At 40.6% G+C, this 16238-nt stretch overlaps 1 protein-coding gene across 1 annotated transcript in view; it reads left to right on the forward strand.

Moving 5' to 3' along the window:
* GPBP1L1 (GC-rich promoter binding protein 1 like 1) overlaps positions 1 to 16238 on the forward strand; it is a 36874-nt gene that overhangs the window by 1843 nt on the left and 18793 nt on the right. Inside the window, exons 3-4 of the mRNA XM_035018688.1 lie at positions 2894 to 3023; positions 3539 to 3825. Coding sequence (XP_034874579.1) covers positions 2894 to 3023; positions 3539 to 3825 — 417 coding nt within the window. The remainder of the gene's footprint in view (positions 1 to 2893; positions 3024 to 3538; positions 3826 to 16238) is intronic.

Genomic DNA, 16238 nt, shown 5'->3' on the forward strand with positions numbered 1-16238 from the left:
TGGTTAAGCATCTGCCTTTGGCTTGGGTCGTGATCCCAGGGTATTGGGATCAAGCCCCACTTGGGCGCCTGCCACTCCCTCTGCTTGTGCTGTCTCTCTCAAATAAGTAAATAAAATCTTAAAAAAAAAAAAGAAAAAGAACAGCCTTAGTTATTGATAAAGGAAACCTTTAGGAAGCTAATAAACTTAAAAATGGGTCCCATTTTGCCAACTAACAGAGGAGGGACACAGTTGATATGTAATCTCAAAAAAAAAAAAGGCCTATCTTCCCTATTTTTAAAAATACTTTATTATTTTACAGAGAGAATACAAATGGGATAGGGGCAGAGGAAGAGGGGGGGGAGAGAGAATCCCAAGCACACCCCGCACTAAGCATGGAGCCAACACAGGGCTCAATCCCAGAACCTTGAGATCGTGACTTGAGCTGAAATCAAGAGTTGGGCACTTAACCAACTGAGCCACTCAGGCGCCTTCCCCTGTTTTTTGTTTGTTTTGTTGTGTTGTGTTTTGTTTTTAAGATTGTATTTATTTATTTCAGAGAGAGAGAGTTGCCTGCGCTTGAGAGTGGTGGGGAGGGGCAGAGGGCGAGGGAAAGAGAGAATCTCAAGCACAGGGCTCTGTCTCACAACCCTGAGATCACCACCCAAGAAGCCAAAATCAGGAGTCAGACACCCAGGTGACTGAGCCACCCAGGCATCCTTTCCCTATTTTTAAATGTGAATTTTGGGGCAGATGTTCCTGATCTATCTAGACCCGCAACCTTTTGCTCTAAACTTCATTTTGAATTGCCCTTTTGAAATTCCCAAGATCTCATAATTGACATAATCTGACCCAAAGCTTGGGGACGGTGGACCTGAGGGATTAGGTGTGGGATCCAGGAAAGCATTTAAAAGTATGTAGATCTTATTATCTGCAAAGAATAATCTAGCACAGTGAAGTAAGTATAAAGAATTGGGAAATGAGATTTCACTATTTCCAGTAAAGCTGCAGTAAATAAAGTTCTGCAGTGTTGGGATAAGGGTAGACATAAAGCAGTGAGAGCAAAGAATAGAGAATTCAAAAATAGTCCTATATATACAGTCAGTTGATTTTTGACTAAAGTTCCAAGGTAATTTAATGCAGAAGTGATAGTCTTTTTAGCAAATGGTTCTAGAACTGGAGATATATATATATATATATATATACATGATATATATATATATATATGTGGGGGGGGGAGTGAGAACCTTGACTTTAACCTTTACTTCATATCACACACAAATAAACCTGAAGTGGATCATAACCTAAATTAAAGAGTAAAAACTATAAAACTAAGAAAATAGATGTAAAGATGTCTATGCCCCAACCTGTAGTTTTCCTTTACGCCTTTGTCAGATATATCCATATTTTTTACAGCCTTTTATTTTAGACTTTGGTCTCTCATTTGAAACTAAAGAATGCTCTAAAAAATAATAAAATAAAATAATTTAATAAAAAGAATGTCCTGGAGGCGCGCCTCAGTGGCTCAGTCATTAGGCGTCTGCCTTCGGCTCAGGTCATGATCCCAGGGTCCTGGGATTGAGCCCCGCATCGGGCTCCCTGCTTCGCGGGAAGCCTGCTTCTCCCTCCCACTCCCCCTGCTTGTGTTGCCTCTCTCGCTGTGTCTCTCTCTGTCAAATAAATAAATAAAATCTTAAAAAAAAAAAGACTGTTCTAGAATAAAATTATTTGGAATAGGGAGGGGAATGAAAGCTCATCTATAACTGTGTTTCTCAAACTGCTTCCTTTTCATTGTATAACAAGACTTAATTCTCCCTGACCTCTTTCCTCATGTGTAAATGAGTAAAATGAAGCTGATGCCAAATTATAGTACTGTTATGAATATTAAGTAATGTTTAGAAATAAGTTTTTTATGGATAAAGAAGATGTGGTCCATATATACAATGGAATATTACTCAGCCATCAGAAAAGATGAATACCCAACTTTTACATCAACATGGATGGAACTGGAGGAGATTATGCTAAGTGAAATAAGTCAAGCAGAGAAAGTCAATTATCATATGGTTTCACTTATCTGTGGAACATAAGGAATAACATGGAGGACATTAAGAGAAGGAAGGGAAAAATGGGCGGGGGGAATTGGAGGGAGAGATGAACCATGAGAGACTATGGACCTGAGAAACAAAACAGGGTTTTAGAGGGGAGAGGGGAGGGGGCATTGGTTAGCCCGGTGATGGGTATTAAGGAGGGCACGTACTGCATGGAGCACTGGGTGTTATATGAAAACAATGGATCGTGGATCACTACATCAAAAACTAATGATATATTGTATGGTGACTAACATAATAAAAAATAAAAATAAAAAAATAAGTTTTTTATAAAACTATAAAAACTGTGTAGTTGTTAATGACCAAGGTGTTTTGGTATTTAAACCATTTCTTTCTCCCCAGTTCCAGAATAATTTATAGAAGTAATAAAGCTGTTTAGAATTTTTTTAAGTAGGGATCTTGCTTTTTCTTTTCCTATTACAAGGTTAACTTAATATCTTTAACTGTAAAGTTTGAGGGCTTATTTTAATGGATATCGACAGGGGTTTTTTTTCCACCCTCTCTTGTGCAAATAATTAAAGTAGCTGCCTTTTCCCCCCTTCTGGGATGCAGAAAATGAGTTAATGAGTGAATATGTAACCTAGGTCTACGATCATAACCACCTTGAACGTGCCCAATCTTTGTCTGAATATGTAACCTAGGACTCTAACTTAGAGGCCTATAATACCCTTATTATGGCCCATATGCTCATTGTGGGGGTTTCTTCCACCTTTATTACTTGTTTTCTAAAAGGCTGATGCAAAACCTAAGATACTGAGATTGATATCTTCTTAATTGGTTTGCTTCTCTATACTTGATCATCTTAGTCACCTACAGCCACATTCGAAAAACACGGAGAGCACCTACCCCGAGGAGATCGTAGATTTGGAGTAAGCCGTCGTCGACATAATTCCTCTGATGGCTTTTTTAACAATGGACCTCTTCGAACTACAGGAGGTAAGCCATGCCCAACTTCCATGAGTATATTTAAGCTACTCAGTTAGGACAAGCCCACATAGGGGGTGAATGTCCATAATCTTGATATGCTGTTGTTTGGGGTTTTTTTAGATTTTATTTATTTATTTGAGAGAGAAAGCATGAGAGGGGGGAGGGTCAGAGGGAGAAGCAGACGCCCTGCTGAGCAGGGAGCCCGACTGCAGGGTCATGACCTGAGCCAAAGGCAGTCGCTTAACCAACTGAGCCACCCAGGCGCCCCAGATAGCTGTTTTTTAAACGTGCTTCTCAGTTAAATCTTCCAGTTGTCATTATTCAGTTACGTTGGCTTTTCAACATCTTTGTGTTCTCATGTGTCATTCAGTTGAAGATCTCATCTAGAAATTACATTAAAAGAAAAAGATAATTTTGTGGACTTAATCTTTTATTTTAAAAGGTCCCCTGAAGGGCTTTTGGTAGTACTGTAAATCAGATCAGGAAGCAAAAATCTAATGTGTTACTTGTCCTTACTATCCTAGATTCCTGGCACCAGCCCTCCCTGTTCCGCCACGATTCTGTGGACTCTGGTGTCTCTAAGGGAGCGTATGCTGGAATCACAGGGAACCTATCTGGTTGGCATGGCTCTTCCCGAGGTCATGATGGCATGAGCCAGCGTAGTGGGGGTGGCACAGGGAACCATCGCCACTGGAATGGCAGCTTCCACTCCCGGAAAGGCTGTACCTTTCAAGAAAAGCCACCTACGGAGATTAGGGAAGAAAAGAAAGAAGACAAGGTGGAAAAATTACAGTTTGAGGAGGAAGACTTTGTAAGTATGAAGGTTTAAATGTGTGGTTAAAACCTAACAAATAATGCCGTAAATAGAAGACCTTGTTAATAAGGAGAGGTTTGAAGAAATTACTAAAAAGGAAGTCCCTAAGTTTAGATTTTTATTGTTTTTAGAGGGAAAAGTTGATTAGTATGAAGATAATGACCAGAATTCCTATGTAACTTTCAGCAAATCTTCATGTTTTTCATCTTTATGCTTTTGAAACTTCTAAAAAAATTAATTTCCTTTAAGTTTTATAAGGTTCAGCATTCAAAATTTGATATTCAAATTACATAAAAATGTGGTCTTGTATGTTGAATTGTCTTTCTCCAACTATCATAAGAGGTTTTTTCTCTTGATTTTTTCCTCTTATATAAAATAATTGTGATGTTATAAATATGCAATTGGGAGTATTTAAGTTAAGTAAAACTTTGCCGTTGTGTATTGAATTACATGCCTTTTGCCCTCTCAACCTAAAGTAGAGTTTTTAGTTCACCTTAAAAAAAGTTTACTGTATTTAACAAACATATCCAAGTTATTATCATTTTAATAGGTAATTGATATCTTTAAATTATTAGTTTGCATTATTTTTGGTACTAGATCTTCAAGATCCCTTGTGTATTCTAGACTTGTTTGTAGCATAATCTCAGTATAAATTAGCCACTTTCTGAGTACTCAACAACTACATATAGCTAGTGGCTACTAGTGCAGCTCTAGTTAGTTTTAAAAGTAGCGCATTAAATTAGCCAATCATTTCTGTGACGGCCATTTTAATTTATTAATGAAGCCAACTGAATAAGAGTCAAATTTAGGTGTCAGCTCCTCTTCTCCTAAGTCTAGCAAATGTTCTGGGATCCTTTAAATGTTTTTTAAGATTTTATTTATTTGACAGAGAGACACACAGCGAGAGAGGGAACACAAGCAGGGGGAGTGGGAGAGGGAGAAGCAGGCTCCCTGCCGAGCAAGGAGCCCGATGAGGGGCTCAATCTCAGGACCCTGGGACCATGACCTGAGCCGAAGGCAGATGCTTAACAACTGAGCCACCCAGGCGCCCTTTAAATGTTATTTTTTAATGTGAATTCCTAACCCCCAAGCACCTATCCTTCAAAACTTTGGTAGTGGAGGGCGCCTGGGTGGCTCAGTTGGTTAAGCGACTGCCTTCGGCTCAGGTCATGATCCTGGAGTCCCCGGATCGAGTCCCGCATCGGGCTCCCTGCTTGGCAGGGAGTCTGCTTCTCTTTCTGACCCTCCCCCCTCTCATGTGCTCTCTCTCTCAAATAAATAAATAAAATCTTTAAAAAAAAAAAAAACAAAAAAACAAAACTTTGGTAGTGGAAAGGTTTATACTGCCCCGACATACTGAATATTGTCTAGAATGTTCTAAATATCCCCTGGTCCAGAACTTACTATGACACTAAATTATAACTTTCATTATTTATTCAATAAACTTAGCACATTTAAGAAAGACCGGTGGGAATAATTAACAAAATCTCTGTTGCTCATCACGCTTTGGGAACTTGGTTAAAATCCTCGATCAAACCAGCAACAACAAAAAAGTTTAATTGTATTCCTAGGAGTTTCTTTTTGTATTTTATTCCACCTAAGTAAATTAACCCACTGTAATGATAATTTATATATGATATGAATGTTTATCTAAAAGTGTATTTTGCATTGTGACCAGCCAGCTGAGCATATAGTAAAATTTATTTGGGTCTCTTTATTAGTTTTGGTTTCTTACGTGCTTTGGTGAAAAAGAGATTGTGCAAACAAGAAGTAGTGTGGGGTAAAGTGGAAGTTGCTTTTTTTTTTTTTTTAAGAGTGCCTTTTGAATAGGTTCTATACTACTGATTGGCAGAATTTGATAAGAAGGCCCATTTTGATAAGAAGGCCCATTTTCAATTCTCTGGCATTCCCAGTGGGAAATAAATCGACAACAGAAAGAAAAATGTGAAAGTAGCACTATCTATGCCTGCTGAGTGATTTAAGTGAAAGTTTGCTGTCAGTCAAACCTGAACCAGGTCAATTAGGGCAAATGAATACTGCATTTATGTTTTAAAATATCTTAAGTGTCCATAAATGTACGTACATGAAAGGAGAAAAATGGTCAAGTATGCACATCATCAAATTAAAGCTTCCCTAATCCTGCTCTCTTCACTTCCCCCAGAGGTAATCGCCATCTTGACTTCAGTGCTTTATCATGCTTTTGGTAAACTTTTACTACATGTATGTATGCATAGACAATCTATAATATATCATGTTCCTTGATTTTGATGTTTATATGGATAATATTGTAGTTCTCTTTTATTTGCTTAAAATTGTTTTGAGATTTATCTGTATTTGATACATATGGCTATAGACCAGTGGTTCTCAACCAGGAGCAAATTTAGCACCCCCGCATATTTGGCAATATCTAGAGAAGTTCTGGTTGTCACAGCTGGAGATAGTGCTGTTGACATCTAATATCTAGAGATCAGGGGTGTTGCTAAACATCGTACAATGCACAGGACAGCCCCATAACAAAGAATTACCTAGCCCCCAATGGCAGGATTACCATGATTGAGAAACCTTGCTTTAAATCTTGTTCACTATTATATAATATTCTATTGTGTGAATATACTGGAATCATTTATCCATTTTCCTGTTGACAGACATTTAGGTTTTAAAAGATCGTGGTTTAGAGGACAGATCTAAAGGATTGGAACTGAGGTAACTAGAAAAGGAAGAGTCAAAAATTTCTATTTTGATTTAAAGCACACTGATGAATAATAAGTAATTAATTTGAAAAGGAAAAACAGGAGCATAATTGGAGGGAGAAAATAACGAATTCTTCGTATCCAAAAGATGGGTGAGATCTAGAGATGTGCACACGGAAATAAAGATGATAGTTGAGGTTGGTGGACAGGTAAGAATCACCTAAGGAGAGTGATATATTCAGAGAGGGGGCTAGAACCTGTGGAAATAGCAGTAAGGAGGCTGGGAAATGGTTGGTTGAAGAAGAAAGGGGTATGTGAAGAAAGAGTAGTTAACCAAAAAATAGCAAAATCAAGGTGTTTTGGGGACAAATTGTTTACAGTGAATTTTCTATATATTTTTTCTATACAGTGTATAATTAGAAAGTTATTTTTTGTTTTAAAATGGTATTAGTTTGATGTAATAAACAGTCTTTTTTTAAAAAAAAAAAAAAAAAAGGTTTTATTTATTTATTTGAGAGAATGAGATAGAGAGAGCATGAGAGGAGGGAGGTCCCGAGGGAGAAGCAGACTCCCTGCCAAGCAGGGAGCCCAATGCGGGACTCGATCCTGGGACTCCAGGATCATGACCTGAGCCGAAGGCAGTCGCCCAACCAACTGAGCCACCCAGGCGCCCCTGTAATAAACAGTCTTATAGTTACCTTGGACAAGTTAAACAATCCTAATTTTTACATTGATAGTAATGCCTACCTTGCAATGTTACAGTAAAGGGTAAAGATCACCTAGGTTGAAATTAACTGGGGGCATCTATCTGGCTTAGTTGGTAGAGCATGTGACTCTTATCTCAGGGTCATGAGTTCAGGCCCCACATTGGGTGTAGAATTTACTTTTTAAAAATTCAGTTGTATTTTTAGGTGCCAGCAGTAAGCAGTTGGGAAATGAAGTTTTATAAAATGCTTTTAGTAAAGCCAAAAACCCTTTTATTTATTTATTTATTTATTTTAATTTTATTTATTTATTTGAGACAGAGAGAATGAGAGAGAGCAAGTACATGAGAGGGAGGAGGGTCAGAGGGAGAAGCAGACTCCCTGCCGAGCAGGCAGCCCGATGCGGGACTCAATCCCGGGACTCCAGGATCATGACCTGAGCGGAAGGCAGTCGCTTAACCGACTGAGCCACCCAGGCGCCCCCAAAAAACCTTTTAAAACTTAGCTTAGGAATAGGGACACCTGGATGGCTCAGTCGGTTAAGCGGCTGCCTTTGGCTCAGGTCATGATCCCAGGATCCTGGGATCGAGCCCCACATCGGGCTCCCTGCTCCGTAGGAAGCCTGCTTCTCCCTCTCCCACTCCCCCTGCTTATGTTCCTTCTCTGGCTGTGTCTCTCTGTCAAATAAATAAATAAAATCTTAAAAAAAAAAATGCTTAGGAATAAAATGTTTACGAATAAATTTAACCAAAGATGTGAAAGACCTCTATACTGATCCATAAAATGTTACCAAGAGAAATTAAAAATCTAAATAAAAGATGTCATTATGAATGGGAGGCTTTGAATTAGAAGACTCAGCATGGTTAGGACATCAGTTCTACAGATTCTGCACAACACCAACCAGCATGTGTTTTTATAGAAATGGACTAGGTTATTCTAAAATTTTTATTGAAATACAAAGACCGTAGAATACCCAAAGTGATCTTGAAAAAGAACAGAGTTGGAGGACTAATACTACCTAACTTGAAGACTTAGTACAAAGCTATAATAATCAAGATGTTACATTATTATAAGGATAGACTAATAGTGGAGCAGAATAGAGAGCTCAGAAATAAACCTACATTTATATAGTCATTTGATTTTCAAAAGATACTAAAGCAGACCAATAGAGAAATGTGTTTTTAACAAATGGTACTAGAATAACTGTGTATACGTATATACAGAGAGAATGCTACCTCATAGCATACCAAAAAAAAAAAAAAAAAAAGAATTTGAGAGGAATTATATATCCAAATGTAAGGCCTAAAACTATAAAGCTTCTAGAAGAAAATTTGGGGGAATGTCTTCATGGCTTAGAGGGTAGAAAAAGATTTCTTTGGACACAGCAATAACCTTACAGGAAGACATTGATAAATTGGATTTCATCAAAATTTAAAAGATCTGCTTATCTCACAGACTCAAAGAAAATAGTGAAAATGTTTATAAAGCATATATGTGAGGGGCACCTGGGTGGCTCAGTCAGTTAAGCATCTGCCTTCGACACAGGTCATGATCCCAGGGTCCTGGGATTGAGCCCCGCATCGGGCTCCTTGCTCAGCGGGGAGTCTGCTTCTCCCTCTCCCCCTGCTTCTCCCCTCTGCTCATGCCCATGCTCTCTCTCGCTCTCAAATAAATAAAATCTTTTTTTTTTTTTTAAGATTTTATTTATTTGACAGACAGCGAGAGAGAGAACATAAGCAGGGGGAGTGGGAGAGGGAGAAGCAGGCTTCCCGCAGAGCAGGGAGCCCGATGCAGGGCTCAATCCCAGGACCCCAGGACCATGACCTGAGCCGAAGGTAGACACTTAATGACTGAGCCACCCAGGCTCCGCATAAGTAAAATCTTTAAAATATATATATATATGTATGTATGTATATATCTATATAAAGCATATATATGAAAAGGGACTTGTATCCATAATATAAATAACTCCTAGAACTCAATAATAAAAAAACAACTGAATACATTTTTTCATTTCTTTCTTTTTGAGAGAGAGAGAAGCGAGTGAGGGGTATGCAGAGGGAGAGCAAGAGAGAGAATCTTAAGCAGGCTCCACACCCAGTGCCGAGCTGTTGCAACTTGGGGTCTGGATCTCACATCCCTGAGATTAGGACCTGAGCTGAAATAAAGAGTCAGATGCTTAACCAACTGCACCACCCAGGCACCCCTCTTTCTTTCTTTCTTTCTTTTTTAAGTTTATTTATTTAGGGTGCCTGGGTGGCACAGTCGGTTGAGTGTGGGACTCTTGGTTCCAGCTTGGGTTGTGATCTCAAGGTCACGAGATCGAGCCCCGTGTTGGGCTCCACGCTGAGTGAGGAGTCTGTTTTGAACTGTCTCTTCCTCTCCCTCTGGGCCTCACCACCCCCACCCCACCCCTGGGCTCCCGCACACACACTTTCTCTAAATAAAAATAAATCTTAAAGTTTATTTAAGTAATTTCTACACCCAATGTGGGGCTCAAACAACCCTGAGATCAAGTTGCATGCTCTTCCAACTGAGCCAGTCAGGTACCCCGACAACTCAGTATTTTTTCTTTTTTTAAGATTTTATTTATTTATTTGGCAGAGAGATAGCACAAGTAGGCAGAGAGGCAGGCAGAGGGAGAGGGAGAAGCAGGCTCCCCACTGAGCAGGGAACCCGATGAGGGACTCGATCCCAGGACCCTGGGATCATGACCTGAGCCGAAGGCAGCCACTTAACCAACTGAGCCACCGAGGCGCTCCCGACAACTCAGTATTTTAAAAAATGAGCAAGATTTGAACAGATTCTTCACAATGGAAGTTACACAGATGGCCAATAGTCACATGAAAAAAGAAAAGATCAGTGTCATTAGTCACAAGGGAAATGTGGAAATTCAGATTATGAGATACTGCTACCCATTCACCAGAATGGCTAAAATTTATAAGTCTGAAAACACTAAATTTGGTGACATTTTCGAGCATTTGGAACTCTCATATATTGTAGGAGCATGAAGTAGTACAACCATTTTCAGAAAAGGTGTGGCAAATTTTTGTAAAACTAAACATAAACGTGTCCTGTGACCCAGCACTTCTAGATATTTACTCAAGAGAAACAAAGGTATATGGGCATTTATTATAATTTTATTCATAAAAGCCCCAAACTGGAAACAGTTTAAATGTCTTTTGACACAAGAACAGAAAACTTGTGGGTATAATGAAATGGACTACATAAATTCATTAATAAAAAGGAGTGACTAATAAAACAACACCGTGAATTTCAGGGAAACCTTATGCAAAATGGTACATACTGTCTGATTTTGTTTATGTGCTATCCTAGAATAGGCAAATAATCTATGGTGGGAAAGAAAGAGCAGTGCTTGCCTATGTGGAGTGGGGATTGTCTGGGAAAGGACATGAGGGAACTTTCTGGTTGCAGTAGATAATTTTTGTTTTTAGAGAGGTTGAGTTATAAACATTTTTCAAAACTCATGGAATGGTATACTTGGTATATGTGCATATCATTGTATGTAAATTTTATTTTATCAAAAAATAGGTTAACATCACCAGTCATGGTGGAAATTGATAAAATAAACATCCTGATGTGATGCACTGAGGATGCAACCTCACCTCTGTAAATTCCTTCCGGCAATGCATAGCCTGAATCTACCCATGAGAAAATACCACACAAAACTCAAGTTGAAGTTTCTACTATAAAGAATTAAAAAATATTCTACAAAAGAATTAGCCTCTACTCTTTAAAAATGTTGTCATGGGGGGCGCCTGGGTGGCTCATGGTTAAGCGTCTGCCTTCAGCTCAGGTCATTACCTCCAGGTCCTGGGATTGAGCCCAGCGTAGGGCTCCCAGCTCTGTGGGGAGTCTGCTTCTCCCTCTCCCTCTGTCTCTCCCCCTTCTGCTCTTTCTCTCAAATAAATAAAATCTTTAAAAAATAAAAATTAAAATGTTGTCATGAAAGAAAAAGTTCCAGATTAAAGAAAACTAAAGAGATAAGACAACTGAAGGAAGCCTGTGAGGAACACCTCACTGGCTCAGTCAGTGGGACTCTTGACCTCAGGATCGTGAGTGAGTTCAAGCCCCACGTTGGGCGTGGAGCCTACTCAAAAAAAAAGGGCGGAATGCAATCCTTTGGAGACTGGATGAGGGGAAAACAGTGTACATTTTAAAATTTTTGTTTTGCTATAAAACTAATCAGTGTTATAGTTTGAATAAGTGTTACAGATTAGATAGTAGTATTTATTGATGTTAATTGCCTGATTTTTACAGTTGCACTGTGATTATGTTAAGAATGAGTTTTTAAAGAAATACATAACTAAGTATTTAAGGATGAATGGTTTAGGTTGCAAGTGGTTCAGGAAAAAATATATTTAGAGAATGTTGGAGCAAATGGTGTAAAATGTTGACATGAGAATCTAGACATCTGTGCAGGATGTACAGAAACTTCATTTTTTTTTTAAAGATTTTATTTATTTGACGGAGTGAGAGAGCACAAGTAGGGGGAGGCGCAGAGGGAGAGGGAGAAGTAGGCTCCCCACTAAGCAGGGAGCCCAATGCAGGACTCCATCCCAGGACTCTGGGACCATGACCTGAGCCGAAGGTAGACGCTTAACTGACTGAGCCACCCAGGTACCCCAGAAAGTGGAGGTTTTTTTGCAACTTTGTTGTAAGAATAAAATAATTTCTGGGGCGCCTGAGTGGCTCAGATGGTTAAGCATCTGATCTGGTCATGATCTCTAGGTCCTGGGATCAAGCCCCGCATTGGGCTCCCTGCTCAGCGGGGAGTCTGCTTCTCCCTTTCCCTCTGCCTCTACCCCTGCTTGTACTCTCTCTGTCTCTCTCAAATGAATAAAATCTTTTAAAAAAAACAATGAAATCACTTCAAAATAATAAGAAAGAACAGAGAGGGGGCACCTGGGTGCCTCAGTTGGTTAAGCTTCCAACTCTTGATTTCAGCTCAGGTCTTGATCTCAGGGTCGTGAGTTTGAGCCCTGCATTGGGCTCTACCACAGGGTGTGGAGCCTACTTTAAAAAAATATTTGTTTAAAAAGAGCACAGAGCAACTGGTATTAAAGAACCAAAAAAAGAAAAATAAGTCCATGGACGTTATTTACAACAAAACAAAGTGAGGTGTCATAACGTAGGGACAAACTACCAAAAACTGTAATACCTGGGTAGTGATAGCATTTGTGGAGGAGAAATTGAAGGGAGCAACAGGACATCTGGCAGTCCCAAGAGCCAACAGTTCCTTCTAGATAGCTTAGAGGGTATGTTTGAGAACAGCTAGAAATTAGTAGGAGTTGTTTTACAAAATTAGTCAATACGGAAGTTCTGGAATGATGTATGAAGGGTCTGGCTGGATCAATCAAGAGAGAGAAACCACACAATAATTTGTACAGGGAAAGTACAGAATTGGGGTAATGAGCAGTTGGCTGTATAAGGGACAGCCAGTAACCCTAGGGCTAAGATAGAGTGCCCAAGGAGGAGTCTCCCTCTTGCCCCCTCACCACCAGACCTTGTTAGAAAGGGCTTAGTGGTGGCTCACTGAATGACAGAACAGTTGCTCGGGTGCTTCCAGGGAACATGCTAAAAATCTGCCCTCTTGAGTACCTGGTAGAGCTGTTCACGTATCACTCTGCTACAAAACCACTCAAGTCAAAGCTCACTTGCACTTTAGAACCTGGCTTAGCAGGAATGGGCTGCAGGAGCCTGCTGAGTAAGCACATTGGAACAGGAGGCAGAAATCTTTTTCTTGCTCTCTACTGACAAAAAAGTTAACTTGCCAGCTGCCAAGGAAAAAATTTTAAGTGCCCAGACACATTTACACAGAGCAGGCAGAAAGGATGACTTTGGAACTAAGAAGCAATAAGTTGATAAATAACACTAAGTACTATCATTGTTTATATTAACCAGCCAATATACTGCCCTTCTAGAACGTAGCTCCTCACTGAACACAAAACAATTGGAAATAGGATCCAGATTGAATTGTGGAGGTGGAAACAATAGAGCCAAAGGAAAGAGAAGGTTCAGATAAAAGGGAGGGAGGAAGATAGGGATGACATCCAGGGCATGAAAGAAACTAAGCCACCATATTTTTGAATAGTCTATGAAAACAACAGAAGAGAGCGCTCTAAAACTTGATGTCAGGAAAGCTGTCTTGACCCACATTCACAAAAACTAATCATATGTAAATGAACATAAAGGATCAAGAGAATAAGGAACAGAATAACATCCTCACAGACAGTGCAAAGTACACCTGTACAGCATGTCCACAAAACAGATAAGAACCATTTTAAAATTTATTACTACTTTAAAGTTTAAATGATACTAAGGGGCACTTGGGTGGCTCAGTTGGTTAAGCGCCTGCCTTCGGCTCAGGTCATGATCCCAGGATCCTGGGATCGAGTCCCGCATTGGACTTCTTGCTCGGCAGGGAGCCTGCTTCTCCCTCTGCCTGCTGCTCCCCCTGCTTAGGCACTTGCGTGCGCTCTCTGTCAAATAAATAAATCTTTTCTAAAAAAGTAAGTGATACCAAGAAAACAGCATAAGAACCACCCAAACCAGAAAAACTCAAGGTGCTAGAAATCAGGAAAGGAGTAATTAAAAATTAGAGAAAAAGGGAGACTAAACAAGAAGGAACACAAGAGAGGGGCGCCTGGGTAGCTCAGATGGTTAAGTGCCTGCCTTTGGCTCAAGTCATGATCCCAGGGTCCTGAGATCGAGCCCCGCATCGGGCTCCTTGCTCAGCGGGAAGCCTGCTTCTCCCTCTCCTACTGCTCCCCCTGCTTGTGCTCTCTCGCTCTCTCTGTCAAATAAAACCTTAAAAAAAAAAAAAAAAGAACACAAGAGAATAATCCGTGTTTTTCAAGAATTAGAAGACCGAAAAAAAATTTTTTAATTTTATTTATTAGAGAGAATGAAGAGGGGTGGGGGAAACAGAGGGAGAGGGACAAGCAGACTCTGTGCTGAGTGTAGAGCCCAGGGTGGGGCTCGAACCCATGACCCTGAGATCTTGATGACCTGAGCCAAAATCAAGAGTCATATGCTTAACCAGTTGAGCCACCCAGGTACCCCAGAAGAGGAAATTTTTAAGTGAGGAAGAAACAGATTAAAAGAGTTCAGGGAGGCAAAGTCCGTTAAGTGACTGACTCTTGGTTTCCGCTTAGGTCATGATCTCAGGGTTGTGGGATCAAGCCCCAAGTGAGGCTCTGCGTTCAGTGGGGGAGTCTGCTTGGGATTCTCTCTTTCCCTCTCCTCATACCCCTCTCTCCCTTGTGTGTGTGTGTGTTCTCTTCCTCTCTCTCTCAAATTTTTTTTTTTTTAAGTTAGAATTGAGGGGTTCATGGCTGGATCATGACTCTTGGTCTCAGGGTCATGAGTTCAAGCCCCACATTGGGGGTAGAGTTCACTTAATAATTTTTTTAATGCATCATTTTTATTTTTATTATTATTATTTTTTTTATTTATTTGCGAGAGAGAGAATGAGAGACAGCATGAGAGGGAGGAGGGTCAGAGGGAGAAGCAGACTCCCTGCTGAGCAGGGAGCCCGATGTGGGACTCGATCCCGGGACTCCAGGATCATGACCTGAGCCGAAGACAGTCGCTTAACCAACTGAGCCACCCAGGCGCCCTGCATCATTATTTTTAAAAATAATAAAAGAATAGACTCAAGTGAAAAAAGAATACCCTTTGAGCATCAAGTCCCAGTGACTATAAGAGAAAGAAAATAAGACTTTGACAAAGTTTTATAATAGAAGTCAATGAAATAACAATTACAGTACTCAGAATGTTAGCCAAAGATTTTATACCCCTATCACCCTTCAGTTATAAAATTGGGTGGCTCACATTTGCAACGACGTGGATGGAACCAGAGGGTGTTAACGCTGAGCGAAATAAGTCAATCAGAGAAAGACATGTATCATATGACCTCACTGATACGAGGAATTCCTAATCTCAGGAAACAAACTGAGGGTTGCTGGAGTGGGGGGTGGGGTGGGAGGGATGAGGTGGCTGGGCAATAGACACTGGGGAGGGTATGTGCTATGGTGAGTGCTGTGAATTGTGCAAGACTGTTGAATCATAGATCTGTACCTCTGAGACAAATAATGAGATATATGTTAAAAAAAAAAAAAAGCGGGGGGGAGATCGGAGGGGAGGATGAACCATGAGAGACTATGGACTCTGAAAAACAAACTGAGGGTTTTAGAGGGGAGGGGGGTGGGAGGATGGATTAGCCTGGTGATGGGTATTAAAGAGGGCACGTTCTGCATGGAGCACTGGGTGTTGTGCACAAACAATGAATCATGGAACATTACATCAGAAACTAATGATGTAATGTATGGTGATTAACATAACTAAAAAATTTTTAAAAAATTGGGTGGCTCAGTCAGTTGGGTTGCCGACTCTCTTTTTCCCAAGATTCTATTTATTTGACAGACACAGCGAGAGAGGGAACACAAGCAGGGGGAGTGGGAGAGGGAGGAGCAGGCTTCCCCCGGAGCAGGGAGCCCAATGTGGGGCTCGACCCCAGGAGCCTGGGATCATGACCTGAACCGAAGGCAGATGCTCAGCGACTGAGCCACCCAGGCACCCTGGACTGCCGTCTCTTGATTCCAGCTCAGGTAATGATCTCGGGGTTGTGAGATCAAGCCCCGCATTGGGCTCCGCGCTCAGCGAGGAGTCCACTTGAGATTCTCTCCCTCTTCCTCTGCCCCTCCCCCCACTCAGTCTCTCTTTCTCTCTAGAAATGAATAAATAAATCTTTTAAAAAATAAATGTCAGGGACGCCTGGGTGGCTCAGTCGTTAAGCGTCTGCCTTCGGCTCAGGTCATGATCCCAGGGTCCTGCGATCAAGCCCCGCATCGGGCTCCCTGCTCAGTGGGAAGCCTGCTTCTCCCTCTCTCACTCCCCCTTCTTGTGTTCCCTCTCTCTCTGTGTCTCTCTCTGTCAAATAAATAAAAATAAATAAATAAATATCAAAAATACCAATGTGTAAGGACTTGGA

Source organism: Mirounga leonina, unplaced genomic scaffold (assembly GCF_011800145.1).
Source record: "Mirounga leonina isolate KUSES-001 unplaced genomic scaffold, KU_Mleo_1.0 Mir_173, whole genome shotgun sequence".
Lineage (NCBI taxonomy): Eukaryota > Metazoa > Chordata > Mammalia > Carnivora > Phocidae > Mirounga > Mirounga leonina.